We start from the raw sequence: 27,740 nt of genomic DNA, 5'->3' as shown, positions 1-27,740 counted from the left end.
TGGGGTACGGTTCATGTGAACTCGGGTACGGTTCGCTGCTGATATGAACGCAATCGTACCAAATCGCGGAAGTGAACCGCTATTGATGACGTATAATGTGGTGCGTGCCTGCGTGCGTGTGTTTAACAACTGTAAAAGGGTCTATATACACTTACCTTGACGAAAAGCGGGATTGACGCACTGCAAGCAGAGAGATGATTTCTGCTTGCCTCCACAAAAATTGTCTTCAGCGGACATCCCGCTGTCTTTGGAAAGGTTTTAATACTTTTGCGGCAGACAGACGCAAGTGTGTTTCTGTATCTTTTCTTTGAAAACAAAACCAAAGGTTCAAAAAAAGAAGAAGAAATGTGAAGCGAGCAATTCTATCCATTTTGACGCTTTTTCATAGCGGTTACCAAGCAACACGTGTACGCGCCAGCTGCAGTTTGATGACGCAAGCGTACCGCGGTTCGGATACAAATAATATAATGTGAACACAGTCCATCGGGGGCTGGGGGAGGGGGGAAGCAATCGAACTCGGGTTCGGAACAGGCAATCGAACCAAGTGTGAAAGCACCCTTAATTTTAGACTTGATACAGTTTAATGATCGCAAATGACATGAACAACATTTAGGAAATAAAATGATTTCCACAAAGATTTACTCAAAATTCATGTGAAATATTTTCCATTGACCAGGTTTTGAGGAGATGTATTGGAACGGAGGTGATTTTGTATATTATGCACAATTGTATGTTTTTCTCGATTGTTTTAATGGCAAAACATTTGTGCATTGCATTTTAAGCAGGCATACATGTTTTTTTAGGGGGGTGAATTTAAACAGACGCACGTTGCCTTTTATGGCTTCCGCGATGGGCCACATTTGTTTCTCAGCTGCAAATTTTCTGTTTGCTGTTCTCATTTCTTCAGACATCACAAACTAACCCCGAACTCCCTCCACTGTCAGGCTTTGCCGAGCGAGGGCATTTGCTCTTCCATGCTAAATAGAGCTTCACTGTTTAATAAGCTAACAAATCAGTTTTAATGATTTGTTTGTTCTTGCGCTGAGCTCTCAATCCAGTACCCAAACCAGTCCTGAAGTTTGCAATCATACTCATCTCCACGGCATTTCTAATAGTTCTCGATGCAGAAAGTCCAGAGCGTATCCTCCTAAAAGGATCGAGCGTGTGCGATTGGAGCAGATTGTTTGTGCCATATGTGTTTATGTTACTGGCCAGTTGACAGTTCCTTTAGCTGGTTTGTGTTAAGGGCTCAGCTGAGAGCATAATGAGCCTCTTTCCATTTGTGCAGACTGAAGCGGCCTTTTAGCACCCGCCGCAGAAGTGGCTCTCCAAATGGTGACCACTTACCTGTCTGTCAACAGAGCTCTGAACAAATATCTAGCTGTGTGTGTGTGTGTGTGTGTGTTTTCAAGCATTTGAGAGAAAGAGAACATCTTGCATGATGCCCTGCCGTTTGGCCTCCTCACCTCCCTGTGTTTGCTGAAGGAAACATTTTATACGGTCTTCAGTTCCCCCAAAATTTAATTTTTCCCTTTCAAATTAAAGTCCTTTTCCGCGTCATGGTCGAAGGAGCCTGTGGCGAGACGCGAGCCAAAGCATACAGAACGTGTCGCTATGCTTTATTAATTATGATGGTTAGGCGGCCTATGAAAGCATGTTTACATTGCGCTGAAAATTAATGCCTGCTCTCGGGACACTTGTTTACATACATTTCCTGCGCGAGACATTGGCAGATAAGATTTTCTGGCTTCTCCGTGGCCGTTTTTGGATTGAGGGAGGGGCGAGCTGTGGGCTAGAACAGTATAGCCTTTGTTTCTGTCTGTCTGAAGTTGCTAAACTTTCCAGTTGTTCTTGAAACCAACTGTTTGTGGCAGTGCACCGGGGTTCACAGAGCAGTCAGATACGCTCCACACACACACACACACACACACATGCACCTGAGTTGCATCTAATCTAAAAATGTGAATTAAAAAAGGAAGGCAAGTTGATTATTTTCAGCCTTCTCTCTTGTAGTTACTTTTATTTGACATTGTTTGCTAAGAAGATCTTTCATGGGATCGTTATCAGAGTGTGATAATAATCATCTCAGTGAACATTGTTGGCATTTTTTTTGTCATATCATTATGACTTGATGTATATATTATTAATTAACTTCAGTTATGGTTCATACTTATGGCTCAGATTACTAGCCCTAAGTATTAAAAGAATAATTGACACAAAAATAAAAATTCTGTCATCGTTTACTCACCCTTTAGTCATTCAAAACCTGTACCTTGTACACAAAAGAAGATGTTTAAAAAAAAATGTCTCGTTGTGTAAAACTAAATATGGTGCAATACAACATTGGACCCATTCACTTTTATTGGTTTGCACTTGGAGTGTCGTTTTGGACCCCACTTAGTGTCCAAATATGATCTTTTGCGTTCCACAGAACATACAGGTTTGAAATGTCACGAGGGCAAGTAAATGATGGTTTTTTTATTGTTTAGTGAACTGTCTCTTTAAATTGTGTATGAGATGTTAGATCATGAGGCTTAGCGATTTACTTAAAGGAAACAGAGTCAGTGTTGTTTTTATATATTATAACATGCATCTACTCCAGTTTTAGAGTTGTACAGATGGATTGTTTACCATTTTAGATCAAACCAATGAATTTTGCTATTTTGGTGGCTATCTTTTATACTTTTGCAATATTTGTTTTGGAAACCTCTAATCTAAGCTTTGTAATATACTGAAAAGCATTAGGTGTAGGATTGACTTTGAAACCTTTTTCACTCAGAACAAATTGCTAGTAACTTTTACAAAGAAATTGCAAGTAACACATTGAAATAAACATGATATTTTCAGTAGGAAGTCTAAAATAGTATTTTCTTAACATAAAACATACTCTAATAATCTTTATTTACCACTTTGAAAAATCAGTTTTACAGTGTACTCAAGAAATTAGATTGCAAATATAATTTGTATGAAATTGTATCTTTTTGGCGCAGAAGTGTGACTCAGAGATCAGCCTCTTTCTCTCTGCCATCCCATGAGTCCTCTGAGCGTTTGTCTCCTTATGCGTGTCTTTTCGGTTTTCTTGGGGTTTGGCACGAGCCCCTGCCTCAGCCACTAAATGACCAAGTCAGGCAAGAGCACTCCTTCACAAATTCGCCTGACGCTTTTCCTCGGAAAGTGCTGAATCAGACGTTCGAGCGAGTCCTCTGGCACACGCGGCGCTCTTTGTGTCAGTCTTTCCTCTGCTGACTGAATCAGCACTAGAGTAAACCATATGGAGAGATCTGAGAGCAGACGGCCGTCCTGGAAAGTCACCCCCATGGATAATGTCGAAAGTCAGGAATCGGGAGCTGTTAATATACTGTAGATTCATGTCTAGCTGTCTCGTATGCGTCAAGGGTTATTTCCACCAGGGGCTTGTGTGCATGTAAAGAGTCATTTTAGTGCTCTTACTCGAGTAAGAGTGTTTTATACCTAAATTTTCTCCCTAAGTAATTTTACACTTTCCTCGTCTGTCGAGCAGATCGGCAGCTAGCTCTCTCTCTCTCTCTCTCTCTCTCTCTCTCTCTCTCTCTCTCTCTCTCTCTCTCTCTCTCTCTCTCTCTCTCTCTCTCTCTCTCTCTCTTCTCTCTCTCTCTCTCACACTCTCTCTCTCTCTCTCTCTCTCTCTCTCTCACACACACACACAGACTCTTCAACTGTGATTGTTTCCTGAGTGCCGAGCCAGAAAGGAAGTAAGAGGAAGTTGTTGGAGGAGAATTGTAGCATTTATTAGAGCTAAATGCAGAGAAGGAAAGAGCGAAAGTGGGTGAATGAGTGTGACGGGGAGATGGAGAATTGAAGAAAGAGATACAATGCAAGAGAGATGTGTTGAGACACAAACACAAAGGTGTTTACTCTCTCAGACAAGCTACTGGAAGGGAGTTGAAGCAATGTATCTCCACTAGTTCCCTGACTTTTAAACAAACTTAATATAATAGCTTACATTATGTGCTGGAAGTCAGAGCTCTGACCCGCAAGACTTGATTTAATCCTATCAAACTGGGTTAAGATCACATCTAAGGCTCTAAACATACTCTATGCAAGTATGTGTAGGCTGATATTACTAGCTACACAAGCTTGGTCATGCGTTGTAGCTTTCCTACATGTATCTGAATGTAGATAATAATGCAACATCAAGGGTGATATAGCTTGCATTAGTTTAGTATGGTAATGTTTAACTGTTAGCATGTTTGAAGCTAGCTATCTGCATAAAAACACATCTGGTTTAAAGTATTAATTCACTCCAGGATAAAAATTTCCTGCTAATTTACTCACCCCGATGTCATCCAAGATGTTTGTTTTTCTTTCTTCAGTTGAAAAGAAATTAAGGTTTTTGAGGAAAAACATTCCAGGCGTTTTCCTCCATATAGTGACTTCAACCAACGGTTTGAAGGTCCGAATTGCAGCTTCAAAGGGCTTTACACGAACGCAGCCGAGGAATAAGGGTCTTATCTAGCGAAACAATCTGTCATTTTCTAAAAAATAAAAATGTATATACTATTTGACCACAAATGCTAGTCTCGCATTAGCGCTGCAATGAAAGCATTTTACATTGAGTACATTCACAAAACAGTGACTATATGTAGTTGTAGCCTTATTGTTCCACTAGTCGGCCACCCATAGGTTTTATGATGTCCAGTTCCTTGTGTGTGGCCTTGGGTCTGAAGGCCATAAACAGTGTGTAGACCATCAAAGCCAACGAGCTAAAAAAGAGAAACCAACCAGAGCGAATGGCAGGTTTATGTATGTTTGTCACTTTTGGGCCCACGTATATCCAAACAGACATGTTCAGACTTGAACTGCTGCAACGATCATGTGAACAGGCACTGAAGCGTGAAAAATGCTCGAACCAATCACAGTCTCTGATTTTGATTGACCCACCCATCAAATAAATCAAGCTAGTGCTTTCCACACTGCAAAAAATGTTTTTCTTACTAAGTATTTTTGTCTTGTTTCCAGTCCAAATATCTAAAAATTCTTTTAGTAAAATAACATACTGTAAGATATTATGTCCTGTTTTCCAGGGGATTTAATCAAAATTAAGTGAGTTTTTGCTTAAAACAAGCAGACTTATCTGCCAATGGGGTAAGGAAAATAATCTTAATTCAAATAGAAACAAGATTATTTACCTTACCCCATTGGCAGATAATTCTGCTTGTTTTAAGCAAAAACTCACTTAATTTTGATTTATTTCCTCAGAAAACAAGACTTAATATCTTATGTCATTTTACTCATTTAGTAAATACATCTTGATTTAAGAAATGTTTGATATTTGGACTGGAAACAAGACAAAAATACTAAGAAAAGTGTTTTTTTTTTGCAGTGCAATGATCCTCATTGCCAGCCACAAAGGGTAAGAGTGATGCTGGGAAGACATAACTTCCCTGGAATAGATTGAGTCACACTCTCTCTCAGCCTACTTTAAGAGGTTATCTTCTACTTTGGTGAATCATACTAGTAAGGGATGGTCTAAAATGAGTTTCCTCTCCAGTAGGAAGTAGAAGAGTCTCATGGTGTGAACCATGTGTGTAGTTGGAAATCTGTGCCAGACAATGAGGAGAAGAGAAGGAAACACTAAACGTCTTTATCTGTAATCTGAACCCAACCAGCAGCTGCTGCTACACTTGTCCGGCCCTGTTGTTCTCTCGCTGCTGACTGTGTGTGTGTGTGTGTGTGTGTGTGTGTGTGTGGGAAGAAGCAGAATACACTGAAGAGTATTCGTTGTGTACTCTCTGTGCGTGAGTGAAGGGCGGGTGTGTGTTGGAGGCTGTCCTGAGGGAAAAGCTCCCCGGAGGCGTCTATTGCCAACAAGTGTTCCAGCTGCAACAGTTTCCTAACAAATCTCACATTATGAGCTGCGTTAGACAGAAAAACAGTTTGTTGAACGAGCTTTTGCTTTACTTCCAATACTAAAAAAGGGAATTCGCTGTCTTGTAAATACCAGCTAAGTTGTGACACCTTAGTGAAGTCTCCTCCAGATCTCCTACATCTCTCTGTTTAGTTTTCATATCCGCACGGAAGTGTCTGACTCCATTGAGCTGACCAAGAATTCACATTTGTGTAGACTTATGAAGTCCGTTTCTTTTCTTAAGGGATGCACGATTTATCGGTACCATATGTTATTGTTCGTTTAGAGCTTTTATTCTTTGATGTTCTAATGCATCATTGTCATTTAAAATGCTTATTTTTTTAGTTTTTAATTGATTTAGACATGGAATAAACAATATAATATTATATATAACATTAATATATGATACCAATTGTTGATTAATGTCCATAACATGAATTTTAATTTTGGTGCATTCCTATTTTCCTTGCGTTATATGATATTAACATGTCCAACAGACGGGAAAACAAAAGGTTGGTTTTGGTCGTTAGGTTTGGCTCCCTGCCGGGCATCCATTACCTCCCCCCGATCCCTTCTTTCGCTGGCAGGATGGTGTGAAGACCTCCCTCCTGGACAAGATCCTCCACTCGCTTGTTTCCCGCCAAAAAAGCCCGGCTGGGATGACTAACACGCAGATGGACTCCAGCGCTCGCTCTTTGCACTGGAAAGTCCCTTCGCTCCTCTGACGGTTAGCGGAGACCCTGAAATGTAATAAGACTTATTGAGAGTGGAAGAGACTTTATAATAAGCAAGACGTGGAGATCTTGCTTCTTTTAGGAACATAGCACATTATGAGATTATAACAGTGTGACTTATGGTAAAAATAGTTTTGAGGTGATGTAGAAAAATCCTGATTTGGATTTAATTCCATGATGGATTCTAGAATCACTCTTTTCTGATTAACCTAAAACTTGATTTCTGCTGAGACTTCTCCACAGCATTTTCTTGATATTTTCTTGAATCTCATTTTTAGTTAACTTGCCTATAAAAAAATAAAATAAAAAAAACACAGCAAACAAATTATTATTTAGGGCATCAAAGATTTTTTTAATCATTTTGTTATTCCTTAATTGATTTTTTTTATTTATTATATTTATATAAACTATAATGAATATTATTTATATTTTATTTAATTATATTTTATTTAAAAAAATATATTAATGTATGTTTTTATTCTAATTGTAGGCCTAATAATTTGTTAAATTATTGTGGGTTAAAGGATATTTTTCTGTATTTGTACTGGTTTTAAATTTGAAAGCAGTTTTCCACTGTCTATGATTTTTTTTAAATTTGAAGCAGATAGATATTAGATTGATATTATAGATATAGAAGATCTAGATTAGTCTGCCTCATTGACTACGTTTACATGCAGCCAATAATCCGTTCAAAACCGGAATAATAACCCGGTCGTAAACACCGGAAAAAACCCGGATATGCTCATATCCCGGTTTTTAAAAACCCGGATATGATCCCTGGGGTACCCCTTTTCTAACCCGAATATTTGGTCATGTAAACGCGTATCGGCATATCCCCATCAAAAGGAACATTGATTTGTGTTCTGCGCATGTTCTATTCGCAAGGAATCTTGGTCTTTTGAGTAGAGATGGCGCATACAAAACCCCGCGTGCAGTATACCGGAAGTAAACAAGAAGTAGAGGTAAACATGGCGAGACACAGCACCACACTTTTGGAGCGAGGAGGAAAGCGCAAACAAAGGCGATCGCTATCTGCCCCGAACTATTCATTATCCGTGTGCTGCTGCTGTTGTTGTTGTTGTCTTTGGATACAGGAAGAAGAATCGGAAATGACGCATATTGCGTCTTAAGGTTGTCCATACGTCCAGACGCTAACCGTGCGTCGCCGTTTACATCGGGATATTGCCAATTGATTACAAATTCCATGTATACAGGAGTAACTCTCTCTGCTCACGCATGTAAACGGGTTATTCCGAATGTTTCAGAAACCCAAATAGTGACCTTAACCCGACCATAACCCGAATATTGACAGCCAGTCATAGATCATATTAATTGGTTATCTGTGTCAAAATATAAATAATAATGTTTTGAAGCTAATAACCAATATTGGCTTCAAAATACAGTTATTTATTATTTTGGCATTTGGCTTTAGTCGATCGCTGGACAATTTCCTATTTTATGTGAGCCCAATTTAAGCTTTGTTGGCTTTTTTTTTTATTCTGTTTTGCGATTTTCTGCGAATTTAACAATAGGCCTACTTTATTTATTCCACTGGACATGGAATCTCTAGTTTATTTTCCCAAATCTTTGTCTCACCCATTTTTGCAGGGAATTATAAACATTTCTTCTGTATGCTTTTAATTAGGTCTATTATATTCGCTATCTTTACTGTGGTAAAGTAGAAAAAACGCTGTAGGACAGATAACCTACATTTGTACTTCAAATTCTATTTAACACAGTTTGTGCTTGTTATGAGACTTGGTAAGCCGCATCAAGTTTTTTTTTAATAGCACATTTCACACTCTGGTGATTTTTAGTTTCACTTTCTCTGGCAGTGCAAAATCAGACATAGCCTAAATGTCTTGCTCCTCTTCAGACCTTTTACAACAAGTGTCAGATGCTCTGGAGCATCAGGAGAAAACATGAAGATATTAGACAAGAGATGGTCATGTCCCACGTTCCTCTCAAAGCCAGAGAGCAGCATACGACGCATCTTTCTGGGGGAATATAAAATAATATATATATATATGACATGGTAAAAAAACGTCACAGCCCTATCGATAGCATTTTGTTTCCACCGTTTAATTGACAAGTCTGCAGCTCAAGCCTGTATTCTGTGAAACTTGTCTGGTAACGGCACCATTTAGATCTTTTCACCAGTAAACCATAACTACAGTGAGAACATCTATATCAGCTGTGTAATTTGATGTGCTACGTCATGAAGACACCATTCAGTTCTAGTTCAGCCCTCTGTCTCTTATTGCCTTTCCATGTGCAATGTGACCACAGCATCTGACTTTGAGTCATAAACAATCTCTCTGAGAGGAAAATCCAAAGGCCACCATGTAAACCTCAATCGTTGCCCCTTTCCTGGAACGGCCGTATGACTAAGTCTTTATGATTTGGGTAAGAAAAGTCTGGCAACTTAAGTTCCCCCCCAAACTCCTCCATTAATCCATGCCGGAGCCCGTTGGTTGGAAGTGTTAGCCCTGGGAAAACCTGGAAATAAATCAATGTTTTGTAATTGATATGAGATCATGCTGTTTTTTGAAGTAAGTTTCCCTGGACTTTCCCCTACAGAGATTGCGAGGAATCGGTGCTGGAGCCAATTCAATACTTCAGCCGACAACAATACGCACTGTGTTGGAGCTCTGTGAGACAGTGGGCAGGGAGGGCTTGTGTTCATTCAATGGGCGTCTCAATGAATGTGTGCGCTGCAATGCTTTTACTGCATTATTTACATTCCTGGACCACATGGAAATTCTTCTGCATTATATACTGACTAAGAGCTCTGTTTGGTTGGGAGGGAGAGAGAGAGGAGGCGGGAAAGTGAGCCTGTGTTGGACTAAATATGTGTACCATGCCATTCAAAGTTAAGTCCCTGCTGCCTTATGGGAAAATGAAGTTTTTGTGTTTGCATCGACTGCATCACGTTGAGCTGAATGGCCTTCAGCGTTAGAGGATGAGCGTGTTTGTTTTGCAACAGATGTTTTGCAGTTGTGTCCATCTGACCTATTCCTGCTCACTTGCCATGTCTCTTTTTGAAAGAAACTGAAAGTTCATGTTGGAAAAGTTGATTCAAGATTAAAGGGTAAGATAGAGAGAATGCACTGCCAGATGTTAGTTGCCTATTAAAAATAAACTTTTATTCTTTGTTCTTTGTTGGCAGGGCATTGCATCAGTGTGTTGTGCAACTGCTGGTTTGTGTGTGTGTGTGTTTTTTTTTTTTTTTTGTCTTCCTTCAGGACAGTTTTGTGAATTTGAATTTATAAAAATCTTCCCAGTTTTTTTCCCACTACCAGCATGATATTAGCATAAAAGTTTTTTTTTTTTTTTTTTTTTTACTTAGAAAATACCATAGTACAAACATGACTTTTTTGACATACATGTAATTCAACACCATGGTGTGTGTTTATATATATACAGCGGGGGAAATAAGTATTGAACACGTCATCATTTTTCTCAGTAAATATATTTCCAAAGGTGCTATTGACATGAAATTTTCACCAGATGTTGGTAACAACCCAAGTAAGCCATATATACAAAGAAACAAACAAAAATAAGTTCAGAAATTAAGTTATGTGTAATAATGTGAAATGACACAGGGAAAAAGTATTGAACACATGAAGAAAGGGAGGCGCAGAAAGGCATGGAAAGCCAAGACAACTGCTGAAAACTTACAGTAATTAAAAAGCAATCCAGCCCCTGTCAGTGGAAATTAATAACAGCTGGTTCAGTCCCAAATGATGGCCTACAAAAAGGTCTCATTGCCAAGGTGTCACACAAGACATCTCATGATGGGTAAAAGCAAAGAGCTGTCTCAAGACCTTCGCAACCTAATTGTTGCAAAACATAATGATGGCATTGGTTATAGGCGCCATCCTAAGCTTCTGAATGGTCCAGTGAGCACTTTTGGGGCCATAATACGGAAGTGGAAAGACAATAATTTCACCATAAATTTGCCTCGACCAGTGCTCCTCGCAAGATTTCTGATAGAGGAGTGAAAAGAATTATCAGAAGAGCTGTCCAAGAGCCAACACCAAGTTGTATGGTGTTTTTAGGGTAATGTGCACTGCCATTTCTCCTCCAAATATGGTGTGTATTATGGCATCCAAACAGTTCAATTTTGCTCTCATGTGACCACACTATATTCTCCCAGTATTTCACTGGCTTTTCCAAATGTTGTGCAGCAAACTTTAAATGAGCTTCAACATGATTTTTTTTCAGTAATGGAGTCTTGCGTGGTGAGCGTGCATACAGGCCATGGCGGTGGAGTGTATTACTTACTGTTTTCTTTGAGACAACAGTACCTGCTATCTGCAGGTCTTTTTGAAGCTCTCCACAAGTGATCCTTGGCTCTTGGACAACTCTTCTGATTATTCTTTTCACTCCTCTATCAGAAATCTTGCGAGGAGCACTGGTCGAGGCAAATTTATGGTGAAATTATTGTCTTTCCACTTCCGTATTATGGCCCCAAAAGCGCTCACTGGACCATTCAGAAGCTTAGAATGGCGCCTATAACCAATGCCATCATTATGTGTTGGAACAATTAGGTTGCGAAGGTCTTGAGACAGCTCTTTGCTTTTACCCATCATGAGATGTGTCTTGTGTGACACCTTGGCAATGAGACCTTTTTGTAGGCCATCATTTGGGACTGAACCAGCTGTTATTAATTTCCACTGACAGGGGGCTGGATTGCTTTTTAATTACTAATAGTTTTCAGCAGTTGTCTTGGCTTTCCATGCCTTTTTGCGCCTCCCTTTCTTCATGTGTTCAATACTTTTTCCCTGTGTCATTTCACATTATTACACATAACTTAATTTCTGAACTTATTTTTGTTTGTTTCTTTGTATGTATGGCTTACTTGGGTTACCAACATCTGGTGAAAATTTCATGTCAATAGCACCTTTGGAAATATATTTACTGAGAAAAATGATGACGTGTTCAATACTTATTTCCCCCGCTGTATATATATGTATGTATGTATATTAGGGGTGTAACAGTTCCCGGTAATCTAACCATACCGTTCTCCACCCACGGTTCGGCACGCACTTGCACCGTAGTTCATCTCAAATCTGATGACGCATCTATAATATGGTTTGTTGAAAATAACAATGCGTAAAATAGACGCTAATGTATGTTTCTGTCGATGGATGCACATGCTGGCTCCCCAATAATACATTACAATAGTGATAATAAATAAAAAAACATGAACAAAATGGTCACTATTTGTAAACTTTGTTCAGTGCGAGTGCCGTTTGCTCGAACAGACCTGAACGGCACACGTTGCTATCTGTCTGTGTTTAAACTAAACTCTGTTTAGCCTTGCTAATTTAAACATTCAAGAGCAAGACATGGAAGAGAAGTTTAGGAATATGCTAATTAGCCCCGCCTCCACTCACTCACACCAGCTCAGAGATTCTCTCGGCCAGCTTACTGAGGTAAACACTGCACGATGGTATCTCTCTTTACAACGTAGGACACATAACAGTAATTAATACGATTAGGTTTTTGCTTGACTAACAGCTAATAAATTGTTGCTAATGTTACACAAACGATGTTCCCGTTCACATCTCAGAGTTAGACAGCTGCCTTCTAACAATCGTCAACTCAGAGCGTCAGTGGAGAAAGGCTTATAGTTCATCATAACATCGTAATATACATCATACACCCCAAGGCTCGAAATTGCGACCATTTTGGTCGCATGTGCTCCTGAAATCTAATCTGTGCGGCCTAAAAATTTATTTGGGAGCATTTGTGCGAATGCAAATAATGGTTGTGGTGCGACCCGTTTTCATTTCTCTACAAAACGTTCGCAAATTACTGCACAGTGTGTACCTTATGTGCGCACCTTATGTGCGCTGATACACGGTGGCCGGACCATCATTCTATCCAACGTTACGTAACCAATCAAACTTCATCCTTACGTTTAGGGCTGCACAATATATTGAAATTATTGAAATATCGCAAATGTATGTATCGCGATTTGCATATCGCAACAGCTTGCAATAACTGCGGTCATGAAGAAAAGACAAAGAGAAAATCACTCACTGCTCTTGGCTGAATAACTTTTGTAGCTTTAATAAGAATCAGTATATATTTCATTCATAGAGCGAAAACTAAGCCGTGTTTTACTTTTACATTTGATTATTCAGTTTCTGTTGTTTAATAACCCTAATGTAGGATAACCTGAACCTCTAAACCCCGTGATTTACAATGATGTTAAAATAACACTTCTTATGCTACAGTAAAACACTGTTGTTCATTTTCAGAAGCTGTAGGGGTGTTTTCTTGTCACAAAAAGAATGTGAAACACCTATGTAGGTTATATAATTTTAAATATATTTTATAGATAATTAAGTTTATTTTACACACTTTAAGCATTATCGCATATCGAATATCGCATTATTTAATGAGTTATCGCATATCGCATTTTTCTTAAATATCGTGCAGCTCTACTTACATTCTTAACTTTAAAGCAGATTTTAGATTGGTTAATATTAGCTGTCAATCACTCCCACTCCCTTTCACTGTTGTCATGTGACAGGGAGCTGACAACCGCGCGATATTTAAAAGGCTGAATAAGAGAGAAGATGAAACGAACGCTGACAGAAGTCACAAATAATCCTGGAGCTGGTGATGTGGTTAATGTGGATCCACCAGCTGAAAAGAAACCGTACAGCTTTCGGAGAGAGTGGCTAAAAGATTTCGAGTGTCTCCGCTATGCTGATGGTTCAATGCATTGCGTTCACTGTAAAGCCTGTGGGACAGAGTTACACAGCGTTCGCAACTGAATCCATATTTTAAGTGCGAGAGCTTGGTTAAACACGGAGAGAGTGCCAAGCACAAAAAAAGCAGGGACAAGTGTGTGGCAAACAAATCAGGTTCATCAGGTTTGATTATAAAGGCTTTTAATCGCCACAATGCTGCCGGTCTTACCAGTGCTACCAAGTAAAAAAATTCATTTCGAGCTCTGCACTATATTGATAAATCTACCTGATTTTTTCATATCAACAAACAAATATACCGGGATAACCTGGCATCTCTCAAGACTCCCCTGCTCGATGTTCATGATATGCTAAAGCCCATCGGCACGTTGATCTGATTGGTTACAAGGTAGTTTGTGACGTCAGAAACACCAGCGATTTCAAACCGCATTTTTGAGACTGTCTTTGGTTCACCGCAGTTTTAAAGAGAAAATACTCAGCAATGGTGTTGACTTATTGACTTATGACTTATGAATTTGCACAGGGTTTGTCTTAAAGCGTATTAAAAACACCACATAGACATATAAACAACATTAAAAACTTGATTTTCACCACAGGGGGACTTTAAGTGAACTTGTACAGTCTAGAAAGACAACGCATATGTAACAGTATCAGTATATTGGATCCATGCATTAGCTACTGTATGTCTTAAAGGGACAGCAGCCTAATATTCCTGCTGTCTGTTTGTATTCATTACATTGTTTCAAAGCAGCTTTACAGAAAATCATGATCTTAATTATAATAAAATCTTAATACCATAGTGTTCTTTGAAGTACCTTAAAGTACATCCCATGGTGTCTGAATATGTTATGTGTTTTATTTTCTGTATGAATAAGCCATGTCACTTTCCCACTGTTAGCAGTAGTACTAACTCTTCTTTATCAGGAGTGCCGAGAACGCTCCGGTCCCCAGGCGTGCTGATGTTGCGTTTTGTCCAAAACAATCCCACTGTTTTTCAGACTCCAAAGTGGATGTCTAAATTGGTCAGTCCTCCCCTCCCATCCCTCCTGCTTTGTCCCCCCCGACACCCCTTGACTCCCACACTCCTCCCTCCACTACCTCCCCCTCACCTCATCCTTTGCTCGCCTCTCCTTATTTGGGCAGAGTGCTTGGGAGCGAAGGGTGGGGAAGAGAGTAGAGTGAGAGGGGGCTCGGTTGACATAAGGGAGAGAGAGAGAGAGAGAGAGAGAGAACTCACGCCGCACTTCCTTAATAAGGACATGTCTGGAATTTAAGCCCAACTCTCCAACAGAACGGCTTCTCCGTGCTCCCCATGCACACACTTGTCTCTCACCCTCTCCCCTAGCCCTAGTACACACACACACACACAAAGTGTTGTTGTTTTTTCAGGGCATGCATCCATGCCCAGCGTTGGCGCTTGCAACGCCAAGGTCATGGGTTCGATTCCCAGGGAAAGCAAGAACTGATAAGAATGTAAAATGTGTACCTTGAAATGCAATGGAAGTCGCTTTGTCTGCCAAATGCATAAATGTAAATGTTTGTGTTACCTTGCATTATGTGACTTTATTTGGTGACATGGCAGAAATCACTGCATATAGATGTGTAGAATCCAGACCCTATGGCCAGCCTCAGCTCCATATCGGCGTGATGAATCATGATGACACCATGTTTGTTCATTGTCATTCATTCTTCATTCTGTCACCTGATGGAGTTTGGGTTCCTTGCCACTGTAGTTGGGATTGGGGGACACTTACCCCCGGTTTCACAGATAGGCTAGTCCCAGACTAAAATGGATGTTTGAGCTGTTTTAACTGAAAGTGACTTGCACTGACATATCTTGAAATATATCAGGGTCATTGTTTTGCCTCAAGGTGCACATCAGCATGTTTATAAAAGCTACTTGGATGTCCTAATAATTAAACTAAGGGCTGATCCTGGCTTAATCTAAGCCCTGTCTGTGAAACCAGGCCTTTATATTCAACAGTTTTATTGACATGAATGTACGCCGGTAGGCTATATATGGTAAATGGACTGCATTGAGTTCCCCTTTACATCTTATCATGCTTGAATGAATTAAAAGCACTTGAATGATTATTAGCTGATCATATAACGCTAGCCAAAGGATGCCAGGCAAAAAACAAAAAAAAAATGAAATGTTTTTTTTTTTTTTTAGTTGAGACGCTTTGCTTGCTATGATTCGTAATTTCCGCAGAAGTGTTACTAGTATCTCATTTCACTGATAGTTTGTTTCTGTTTTGTTTCTATATTAAAATGTTGATAATGTTATTTGCTTTGGCTCTTGTTTTAAATAATTTTGTTTCCTCATGTTTCTTCTTGTCGTCTGTTGACGTTGTATGAGCAGAATGTGGCAGTGATGTATTTGTCCCGCCCCTCCTCCACTGTGATTGGATGACTGGGTAAAAAGTGACACTAATGAGCGCTGTGTTTTACCTAAAGTTGAACATTCTTCAACTCTATGAACTCTATGAAATAGACGCGCCGCTGCTGTTTTAAAAAACATGGTGCTCCGATTAAAAACTATTGGAAAAATATGCAAGCCTCAAAAAAAAAAAAAAAAAAAAAACCGTTTTGGTGGACAAACGGCCTAAATGTGTTAAATCACAATCATTTTTCGCAAAGTTAACACATTGATTTTGACAGCCTTAAAACTGAAACCCCCCCCAAAAAAATGAAATATTAAAAAACAAAAACTAATAAAAAATGTTAAAAGCACATTATTGAAACTTAAGCTAAAATTAAAATGAATACTGAAAATATTAATAAATTAATAGTATTTTGAAATAATATTAATACATTAATAATACATTATTAAATTAATTCAAATAAATTAATATATATTCAAAATATGAAGAAATACCAGAATATGTAAAAAATACTAAAATAACAATGCTGATCAACCTATTTAATAGGGCTGGGTATCAATTCAGATGCTCCAATTTGATTTCGATTCTCGATTTGATAATTGATTTATAAATTCGATTTCGATTCCCAATTCGGCTCAATGAATATAGATTTAATACAAATCCTATATATATTTTTTTTTAAACAACAGTGAACATAAGTTTACAAGTGGTTAATTAATAAAAAAGAAATTAAGAGCCACAAACCTGTATATTAAACTCTTTTTATTTTAGGTACACTTGGGTACATTAAAACAGAACCCAACTCTATATTTCAGATACATACAATGAATAGTCAGGATTTTGATGCAAGATGAAAAACTGATGCTGAAAATTGGACAGGAAAACAGGATCTTTTTATGTTTAAGATAAAACAAATATAAAATCTCACAGCATTCGCTGTAACATGGAGGCTGCAAGCCTATGAACAGTGAAGAAAAACTAATACTGGCTTTTGGGTGATAGATAAATAAATATGGAAAGAAATCTATTTGTGGCTTTTGAGAATCGATTTTGAATCGACAACGTTTTCAAAAATGATTAGTTGAAAAAAAAAATGTTTTTGCCCAGCCCTACTATTTAACTATCAATATCTGAGTATTCAATTACTTCACTGAGTTGCATTTGCAATATCTTTTCTCTTAATTTTCTTCCCAAAGAGAGTGCTTTAAAAACTTCTAATACTCATTAACTTCCTATATTGAGGGATTCTCAAAGAAAAAAAAAAATTTCCACTGTTTTTTACATTTCGGTAATTAATGGAAATGTTTCTGTTAATGCATTATTTCATGTGACATGCAAGTAGTGATTTGCATTTTGAATCTCTTTTTGATCACACTGGAGATGCTTTGGAATGAAGGAATCAATTCAGTCCTGCTAAAAAAAAAAAAAAATGCAAATACTGTCCAGGTACAAAATGAATGTTAATGCAATGAGAAAAAGCATTAAGGCATAGATACTTGGGAGTGGGCACTTTTGACCTAGCAATGCACAAAAAGTCTCAGATCATCTTAGCAACCGCATAGCAACACCCTGGAAACCGCCCACAAAAACATAGTATTTTGACGGCAAGTTTAACAAGTGCATTCAAAGCTTATTTTGCTTGAATCCCAGATCATAGTCTTTTATAATTCAGTTTGGACTTTTTTGGAAACTGATGCCTAATTGCACCAAATGTTGGCTCTTCTGCAGGATTAGACATTCTGTAACTTCTGTGGAACATCCAGTGACTACAACCGTCCAGATTGCACTTCATGAACATTGTTGCTTGTCGTCTAAGAGGCAAATGAGATTTAGAAATGTATCGCTCATTGTCCTGCAGCATTAGATTGCGCTTTGTAGGTCTGCAATCTCGAAAAGTAATTAGACCACTCACTTATTCCAACGCTCTCCGCTCCGTTGTTTTGCTCATTCTGTGTCTTCGGGCTGCCAAGTCAAGCTTATACTTTCAGCGTGCGTGTAACCAGAGCGTATGAATATCCCCTAAGGAAGGTCTCAATCGGAGTCGGCCGTATTTACCCAAGCCGCGTTTTTTTGTCAACATCAGCAGAAAGTGAAATAAAAGAATGAAATATGTGGGCACACAAGTGACTCTCGGGACCCGATCCTCATGAACAATACCATGCGAAAAAGAGGCAGCCTGAAAAACGCTTAAGATCCTTTAACCATTTTCAGACATTTAGACAGCCACACTGAACCGCGCGCTCCCGACCACAAGCATTTTTGCAGGCTAGTCCTAATTATCTAATCCTTTTAAATGGGGCTTTATATAATGTTTAAAAATTCATTTGTCATTTTGGGAGCCTTTGAGGAGAGGAAATGGTAATAAGAGTCACAGCTGCTGTTGTCTTCATCAGTTCATCAAGCTTTAAAGGTGTTGAAAATTGCACGACTAAAGAGAGCGGTTTTCTCTGCATAATTGCTTAATCTTTATGCCCACAATGAAGTAACAATCCCTTTCTCTCTTTCCTTGTTTCTTTCTCACCAGTACTTGTGTAGCGTGGGGGCTCGTGGAAGGGCCCGGTAGGAGCCGGCACCATTGCGTCCAACAAGTGGAGTGCCAACGGCAGCCCGGAGCAGGGGCTGGAGGATGGGGGTGATGAGCTGGACAAGGCCATGGACGGAGACGCCGAGGGTGTGTGGAGCCCCGACATCGAGCAGAGTTTTCAGGAGGCACTGGCTATATATCCGCCCTGCGGACGCCGCAAGATTATCCTGTCGGACGAGGGAAAGATGTACGGTAAGTGAGCTTGCAATGCATTAGGGATGCACCGAAATTCTTGGCCGAAGCCGAAACTGAATAATAATAAAACGCTTGGCTGAAGGTCGAATACCATACCCATGTTTCGCTTTTTTTTTTTCATTTATTTTGACAATTTTTTAACCATTGCGTTAATTAAATAGTAAAATTGTGCTTTTTACTATTTTGTCTTGCTTTTCAGAGAAAAAAAAATCTAATTACGAAAATATTTATTTAACACTGAACATTTTTTTAACATTCCAGCAGCAGATATTATACAAACAAAGCACAATATAGCTTAGAATAAATAAATAAGTAAAATAAAGTAAAAAAAAAATTATTTGGCCATCTTTGAAGCCCCCCTTCTTGAATAGCCTATGTTAGGCCTATAACTGACTGCTGAAAGAATGTAACTCTGTATGCCTAAAACAACAAAAAGTGCATTGAGAAGTGCAAAAAATGAACCCACAACAAATGAATAACAAAATTCGAGAGGGTTATTGCTCCTGGGGGTGGGGACTTCTGACAGATAACCATCTAACTGTTGAGCTTTATTCTTGCAAATGGGTTCTTCTCTTGGAGGATCTCATCGAACATGTCAGACAGCGAGACGGTGCGCGGCTCATCTGTAGTACGAGCCTGTTTTCTCTCTGCGCTGTTTTCATCTCCTGCGCTGTGCATCACCTGACCGTCTCCATCACCTAAGCGGCTTTCCCAAATCCAACTCGGACTGGATCATTTCTCCACACCGCCGACATGTTTGCTGCATTTATAAAGCACGCGCCTCTCACTCTACGCTGATCGTGTCATCAAAAACGTCATTGTTCGGCAAAATTTATTCGGTCTTTTTACTTATTACTTATACTTTTTGCTATTTTCGGCCGAATAAGTTCGGTTTCCGAACATTCGGTGCATCCCTACAATGCATTAATGTGCTGAAGGGAAGTTGCGATGTAGCGACATGCACAAAATTCTTCACTTTATAGTAGAGGTGTAACGATACACAAAGCTGACGGTTCGGTACGGTACAGCCGGGGGGGAGAAAACTAAACATGAAATTGTTTTTTTTAACAGTGGTTTACTGAACAAATTATGTCTCTGTCTTTAAAGGAATTGAATTATAATTTAAAGTTTCTTAAAGATAAAAAAAATGATCTACTTATGCTGTAAACTATGTAGGGAGCCCTTACTTGCACATTACTATAATATTAAAGGTTAACATAGCCAAAACTATTAGCCTAAATTCAGTTGGTATTAGTTTTTAAATATAATGATCAACACTCAAATAACAAATTGTATGCAAACATGTAAACTTTTAAATTTAATTATGTTTGAATTGAATTCATTGGAATTGTTGAAAGTCGATAATCCTGATATACTAGTAGTTGTTCCTACTCGACCACTGTATCCAGCGCGCTCCTATTGGTATTCGGCACATCGTGCCACGATGAATTTGAACTTTAGTTCTTTGTGGTCTCTTTTAGGGCTGCATCTAACGTTTATTTTGATAACCGGTTAGCTTGTCTGATTGGATAAAAATATTTTTATTAAGTCTTTTATTGACAATAACATAATATTCCACATCCGGCCCAACATTGTCATTTAAATTCAATGTAAATTCAATAAATGTAAGAACATAAGCCATGATATACATATTATTAGCGATTTTTTTCGATTTATTGTTGCAGCCCTGGTCTCTTTTGCTCATGTCGCCTCAAATCATAAATGCTCATTTAAAATGAAACACTGCCAGTGTTAACTTTGTCAGTTTTTGCTCTTACCTGTTGTACTGGGTAATGCCTGTTGTAAAGTCCTTGTTTGTTTTTATGTGATCCGAGTTATGTAATTATTAGCTTTGTAATTTGTGCCGCCCAAGTAGTATTTTGAAGGAACTTTAGGTTGTATTTATGAACTGAAAAAAGTCACTCATGGAGATGACTGAGATGAGTGTTCAATGGCCGAGATTGTATCACTGCAGTACAGGTTTTCTGATGGAGATGTTTTTGCACATTTAATGGCTGTAAGACAAGTGTTTCTAGGCATCAAAGGAGGGATGGAAACTAGAAAAAAGATAAGAGGGCGGGAGATAATGTGCAGATAGAGCTGGGTTGTGATATCCGACACACTTCTATCTGCATGTACGATCCACTTGAGGATCCCGTTGCACATGCCACCAGCCAAATCCATGCATGCATGAACCATTTCCACTGTTTCATAAAGCATCGTAAAGTGTCTCTCGTTCTTACGCCATCTGCTCGCTTGCATAATCTTGTATTCAGTCATGCTCAATGTCTAGTAGTCATTCACTATCACCCGTCAATGGCTTCATACTATGATGTGGGTGTTCAGTTTTGTTCGATAAACTGAGGTTCTCGTTCACTAATACAGCCACCCACGCACCGCACAAACACACATACGTGCATGTCTTAGCCAGCAGTTGTGTTTTTTCAGAGCAGATAAAACAGGCCCGCACTTGTCCTGGAGTAGTGCTGTGGACTACAGGCCCGGCAACAGACAGGTTTCTCAAGAACATATTACTCTTTCTGTTGGTTCTTTGTCACTGCTTGCTTGAATGCCCCCTCCCCTCGTTTTTGTCTTTTTCAATTCCCTGTTCACCCTCAAACTGTTTTTATTTGTCATATCCGATCATTAGCAACTCTTTTTTTTCAGGCCTGTAAGAGAGTTGTCGTTTATTTTCCTTCTGCCTCCCTCTCACCCAGTTGAAAAAGTGGCAAAACCAGCTCTGTTTGTCTTGCTCAATCAAGGTTTTTTCCCCCCACAAGATCTCACTCACCACACCTCCTCCATTTTCTTGTACTCCTCTTTTTTCTACTAGTTCTTCCTCCTAAACAAGGTAGGTCTTCCCCCGAGGCAGAGCACTTTAATAACTCCAGGTGCAAAGTAGTATTTCCAGTGTTAAAGCATTACTCTCATTAGACTGAGGACAAGAATTTGTTCAAGTATGTGAAAGCAAACATTTATATTAGGGATGGGACGGTATGAAAATTTAATATCACGATTACAGTGACCGAAATTATCGCGATTATCAATATTATCACGGTTTTGTTAAAACGAGATGGAAGTGTTCAAAAAGAGTTGATGCTCACTCTGAAGACATTTCAACAAGTTTTATATTTGAAAATCAACAAACAACAAATAAAACAAGCAGCTCTATGCATAGATATCATATATAAACGCTAGATGTCTTATGGCGCAGTCACTTCCGGCATCACCTTTCGGCCATCTTGTCACAGTGAAGCTGTGAATTAAGGTGAGTGATCAGCATGCACACACATCCTCTTATCTCGCTGAAATCTTGACGGATTTACAAACGATTTGGTTTCTTACAAACGTTATTAACGTGGCTATAATTCAGAATGCTTGAACATGTATGTTATAATTATTCATATGTATGCAGTGTCATAACTACATCTCTGACGTTTATAACAAACCAAACTGTTTGAAAATCGGTAGAAAATTGAGCAAGTTATGGTTATTTAAAAGTACATGCACCATTAAACGAGTGAGCGAGCACACTGTGGCAAGATGGCCGCCACGTGCGGACGTCGACCTCCATTGGCCAGCAGCGCGCATGAGACATCTAGCCTTTATATATGATATCTATGGCTCTATGCACTTTTTAAAGCATTTCCTTCCTTATAATGACGGTCGTCAATAGCAACGCATTATAACACCGCGCACATCCATTGTAACGGCCACCTAGTGTTAAGTAGTGTTCATGACATGAATGTTGATGTGCCTTTAAGATAACTTCTATGGCGTACGTTATTATATGCATGCTGTTTTTATGTGAGCGTGCACGCACAGGGAGAGTGAGATTGATCGCGCAAAGAGTAAGATGACCGCTCTACTGCTGACCGTTGTTTTATTATAATGTGTTTACTTCCACTTTGATTTGTAGCGTGTTTTAGAGTGTTTTCTTTTCCCTTTTAACATTCGCTCTTCGACATGTATGTGAAGAGTGTGCTTAACTGAGAGAAAACATCTATAAAAGTCTTGTGGAACTACCAGTTCATTTGCACTGTCTTCAAACTCTCTGACAGACGTTACACCATGTATCGCAACGGACGCGCTCTCTCGTTTCATTCAAATACAACTTGCCGTCTTGCGTCTCCGTTTTTAATTGTATTGAAAATTAAATCAGAGTTGATTTATTGTTTCCAGAGTTTGATAATGTTGTGATCATCTTGTCTGAACGATTGTTTTGTACGCTGTACATAATGGATTTATAAACGGGTAAGATTTAAAACATTAATCTTAATTCAATGTCCCCGTAATTATGTGGTAAAAAAAAAAGTGTAATAAGTGTATAATGAATATAAATTATTATCCCTTAAATGTCACTCTTAATAGTCTTGTTTGAACTTGTTCGTTCGTCTTTGGCTCAAAGCCACTTGCTGCAAACTTTTCTTTGCGGAAGCTTCACGTTTATTTCAAGTGATTGATATAAAATAGTTCAACTTAAAACAACATTTTATGCCCAATTATTTCCCAGACGTAGGTTTGGTATTGAGGTCAAAGTTAACTTGCCTTGCGTTCGTTATACAACAGTCGGTGATGGTCACACAAGACGACTCGGCAGATGACTCTGAAGTTTCCCCCCATTGTAGCGACTTTTTCTTGTGCATGTTCTGCTGACAGGGTGACCATCCTCGATTAAGTTTCCCTCAGGACTTTTGTTAAAGCCAGAATATGACCACACTCCCGAGCACGGTCACTGCCTTCCGCAATTCCTTCTTGAATAAAAAAAATAACATTGCGCGCTGCGCCTGCGTCAGACTGTTGCTGGCTGAACAGGATCTAAAATCGCGATAATCAAACACGGTTTTAATGATAATTAAATTTTAAATAGGGCTGTACTGTCCTAGTCGATTAGTCGATTAATTGGTCGATACGTTCTGGTTCGACCAAAATTCTGATTGGTCGATTTTCTGCCGCGTTTATTTCATCAGTTTTGCCGCGCTGAGGCGCGCTCATTTCATCAGGTGGAAAGCACTAACTGCTAATGGGGGTGTTTTCAGAGTACCCTTGTTTCACTGTAACAGTCTATCTTCAAAACACCCCCTTTGTTTTCACCTTTTTTGGATTAGCCCAACCCAAGAGAGAGCGTCGAGCATAGAAGGTTTGATGCTGAATATTATTTATTTAATTGTGAGAGCGTTTAATAGTCAGTCCTCTTCTAACATGTCAACAACAAAGAAATCGACAGTGTGGCAGCATTTTGTTAAAATTGATAACAGGAAAAAGGTTGAATGCAAAGTTTGCAAGCAAGTTTTCCACAGCTCGACGACAATTATCATCTAAAAGTGGTAAGCTCACTTGTCTGCCTTAGCTTGCCCTGTGTGTTTTGAGTAGGCTATATGAACATATCAGAATTTGCATGATTTCAATGTTTTAGTGTGAAAACCTAACTTTTTAATTTTTTATTTGGAGCCTAATGCGCAATTGCGCTGTGCTGTTGGTTGTGTTAGTTTTGAGCCTAGGATGCTTTATTTTTCAGTTATGCACTTTATTTCGTTTCTGCTCTTGATCTGGTTTGTTTAATAAATATTATTTTTTTATTAAAGTGGACGTGCCTTTTGTGTTTATTAAGAGTAAAAGCTTTAAGTTAATAGTCTATTCGTGTCTCAGCTGCGAAGCTGAGCTCATGTTCAGCCTCGCTCGGTGCGAGGACATGCACGTGAAATGATAGTGTCTGACAGTTATAACTTATTATTATAACATATGACAAAAATAATTGTCTAAATTATGTTGCATATTCCTCAACAGTTCTTGTGATGATAGTTGACAACATGGTACTATTTTCGGAAATCATAGCTATGATATTGCGCAGGTGCACGTGATGCAGCGCTGTCAGAGCTGACAGACTCAAGTGTCAGACTCATTTCAGTGCAAAATAATTAGGTCAAAAACGATTTAATATACTGCAATTAGCCTACTAGTTGTTTATGTTTATTTATAATTCATTTAGGCGGACAACAAGGCTACCAAGTACTGCGCACAGTGTGCATCTAATTAATTTAAGGTTTTTTTTTTTTCCAACGTCATTTTTAGTCGATTTTTAGTCGAAAATTTCAGGACTTCAGTCGACCAAGATTTTCTTTGGTTGAGTACAGCCCTAATTTTAAACGATATTACTAACCGTCAGTACATTTTATCATGGTTTATAGTGAAACCGGTAATCGTCCCATCCCTAATTTATAGAGATGTAATCTTGATTGTTGCGTTCTAAAATGTCTAATATCACAGTACAGGTATGTGATGCAGTCTCGACATCGGTCATTTGATTAAATTTCTACTGTCAATTTTCTGTTATGGTGGAGCAACAGTTCGAAGATAATCTTCCTTTAAACTATAGATAGCTACCTGTTTCTAGTCTAAAACTGCTAATTAGTCAAGGCAAGTTTAAAGCAGTCTGCTTTATTAGCGTAGCTCTATTGTTTCACGGATTATAAAACAGCTGTATCCAAAAGTTAACAGGACATAACCAGCAAATCTGTTGCTTCAAGTTGTTAAATTGCGAAAGTTACCAAATCCAGTTGGTAAACTCTTGTCTTGAGTCTCTTTTTCAGTTGTGTATTCGTAATGGCAGATGGACGCTCAAGTTTGGCTGGAATTGGGAAGGTCCAGGTGTTTGGTGTTGGTCCCCTCCTCCTCAAACTGTTTGCTCTCCTTTCTTCTCCTCAGAGAAACAGACAAGACAAAACCCAAGCGCTGGTTTGAATTAGCAAGCCAAGCCTCGATACAAACCAGACCGCGAGAAGCCATGGCAAACTGACAGAGCGTCCTGAACACAAACCAGTGTTGGCGAAGTAATTTTGATGTTCTTTTAGGGCTGTGGTTGTCTTTCCTTGGAGAACCCTATGTAAAACGCAACTCTTGTGATCAGATTCATTCTTATTTCTAGTGCCTTACTCTAAAACAAAGTTGTTTTTAATTCAAAACATTTATTTTTGGCTAGACTTATTCAGAAGACACATAATTCATATCACGCACGTTCCTTGCAGGCAGTTTCCTCGGATCAGCGCTTATACAGGCTACTAAGGAGATTCATTCACAGAAACCAATCGGGAAACACTGATCTGATCGCAGTTTCCACCTTCCCGGGGTTTGAGTCACTGCTAAGGGACTCTACTGATCGTAAATCAGTCATAGTCCTTGGCTGCTGCTCCATAGAGTTTAAGTGTGGCCACCCAAAAAAAACGATGCACTGTTCCAAACCCCAGTGAGCTTCCTACCTAGACAGCGTTGTATCATAGGTATGCTCCCAGTGCAAAAATATCTAACAGTAGCTAGCATCTTAGATCCAAGATTCTTTGGTTTGGCCATGTTCAAAGTTAGACACAGAATGCATTGCGGCAAACTTTTGATGGACTTATTGATCCAATAGTGTAAAGCAGGAATGTCCAGTCCTGCTTCTGGAGGGCCACTATCCTGTAGAGTAGCTCTGATTCTAATTGAACACACCAGCACTAACTAATCAAGGTCTTCAGGAATACTGGAAACGTCTGGGCGAGTGTGTTGGGTTGAAGCTAGTGGTGTGCACGAATTGTCAAAAATTCGATCTTTAGTTATTATTACTTGAAAAATAAAAATACTATTTGAATTTTGCTACATATGTTGCTTTGCTGGTGTATATGTACGTTCGGCACGACAGCTGGCGCAGTCTGCTTTAGTGTTCTTTTCCCCTTTCGCTTATGCTTTTGTTCTGTATATTTTTTGGTTTACACACATTGTTTAATGTTTTCAAATAAAAGAAAATCTCAAGATATAATGTAAGCTTTTTGTGTGTATTTGCTAATCATAAGCTTGTTCAGAAATGATGACAAAAACAAAGATTAAAAGAAACATATTTCTCGTTAAACTTAATTTAAATAAACGAATATTCTTTTTTTTATGAGCCCAAATTTTCTAATACAGTATTTTAAAAAATGTCCATTCCTAGATAAAGCTAAACTCTGCACCACATTGGCTCTCCTGGAGTAGGATTGGACACTGCTGTAGGGTTTTCCATTGGTCATTTTATCATTCTGAAGGGTCACTTTGTGGCCTTTTGCTAAATTGGTGCCTGTGTAGATGTGTCTCAAGCTTGGCATTTGGGACAGGGCCTGGGTTGAGGGAAATGGAAATGGAAAATTTTAAGTTTTTATATATTATTCGCCTATGAAGTGTGTATATATATATATAGTTCCATCTAAATTGAAGTGAATGAATTAAGTGAACATTTCCTGTTTTTGCTTATTAGAGGTTTTCTTTAGCCTTGCTGCATGTTAACACCAGTCTATTAGAATTTACTGTGAGCGTCAGTGCGTCTCTTGTGGACTTCATGCGAGAACCTTCATTTATGAAGCATGTGTGAGTGAATGTCAACAAAGCTTCTGCCTTTTGTAGAGCAAATTAGTCTTAGTTAGTCAGAGCTGCGTGTGTAGACTAATAGACGGTGTGCTAAATCTTGCAACCAAGCCTCCAGAGTCTCTTCTTTAGTCAGGGATTACATCATCCAGGCTTTATCCCTCTCATGCCGGTAAATCTAAACATATACTGACTCACTATGAAGTCAGAAGGACATTGCGCTGCACTGTGTGATGCTGCAGATGCCGAGGCTGGTTGATAAGAAAATTCTGGAATATTGACATTGATGATAGGACATTGTTAGCATTTTCTGAAAATGTATGCAAAATATCTCTTTTTGTTGAGGGGAATCCCTTGAAACCATGTGGCCTTATGTTGGTAACCTTGGTTCTGCTTTCTGTTGTCAGTCATGGTATGTTTGACTCATACGCCCGCAGGTTTGGTTGTTTATTTCAAATGGGGAAAACTGGAGTGTGAGTTGATTTGTTATTGAGGTCTTACTGATTAAGCAATTCATTTCCACTAGCCGCAAGTCATTGTGCCAATTATGACTTTCCACAAGTCATTGTGCCAGTAATGCGATGTTCCACAAATTGGATTTATTAATAAATCAAGTTATAATTGTATCCCAGCATGTCATTGACACTCTTTGCTCTCGCCATGTCCAGGAAGGCGTGTGCCGGCCTCATGGAGAGCCTGCTCTTGCCAGCGACTGTAAACACCTTATCCATTTACATGCAGTCATCTGCCTGAGCTCTGCCACTGAAGAAGCCCACTCACGAGGAGAATGACGTCAGCGCTCATAATACCACTGCTGACGTGAGGCCTCGGGAACGCCGTCTGCTTCGGCCCTGTTAA

At 39.0% G+C, this 27,740-nt stretch overlaps 1 protein-coding gene across 11 annotated transcripts in view; it reads left to right on the top strand.

The window, feature by feature from the left end:
• Nucleotides 1-27,740, top strand: part of tead3b (TEA domain family member 3 b) — a 50,216-nt gene that overhangs the window by 2,830 nt on the left and 19,646 nt on the right. For all 11 annotated transcript variants that reach the window (XM_084129611.1, XM_084129617.1, XM_084129620.1 and 8 more), the window contains exon 3: nucleotides 18,258-18,509. In XM_084129611.1, coding sequence (XP_083985737.1) covers nucleotides 18,386-18,509 — 124 coding nt within the window. In that variant the 5' untranslated portion in view covers nucleotides 18,258-18,385. The remainder of the gene's footprint in view (nucleotides 1-18,257; nucleotides 18,510-27,740) is intronic.

This window comes from Abramis brama (assembly GCF_963993115.1).
Source record: "Abramis brama genome assembly, chromosome: 11".
In the NCBI taxonomy this organism is placed as follows: domain Eukaryota; kingdom Metazoa; phylum Chordata; class Actinopteri; order Cypriniformes; family Leuciscidae; genus Abramis; species Abramis brama.
The sequence above is the reverse complement of the archived record's forward strand: the minus strand, read 5'-3'. Positions and strand labels throughout refer to the sequence as shown.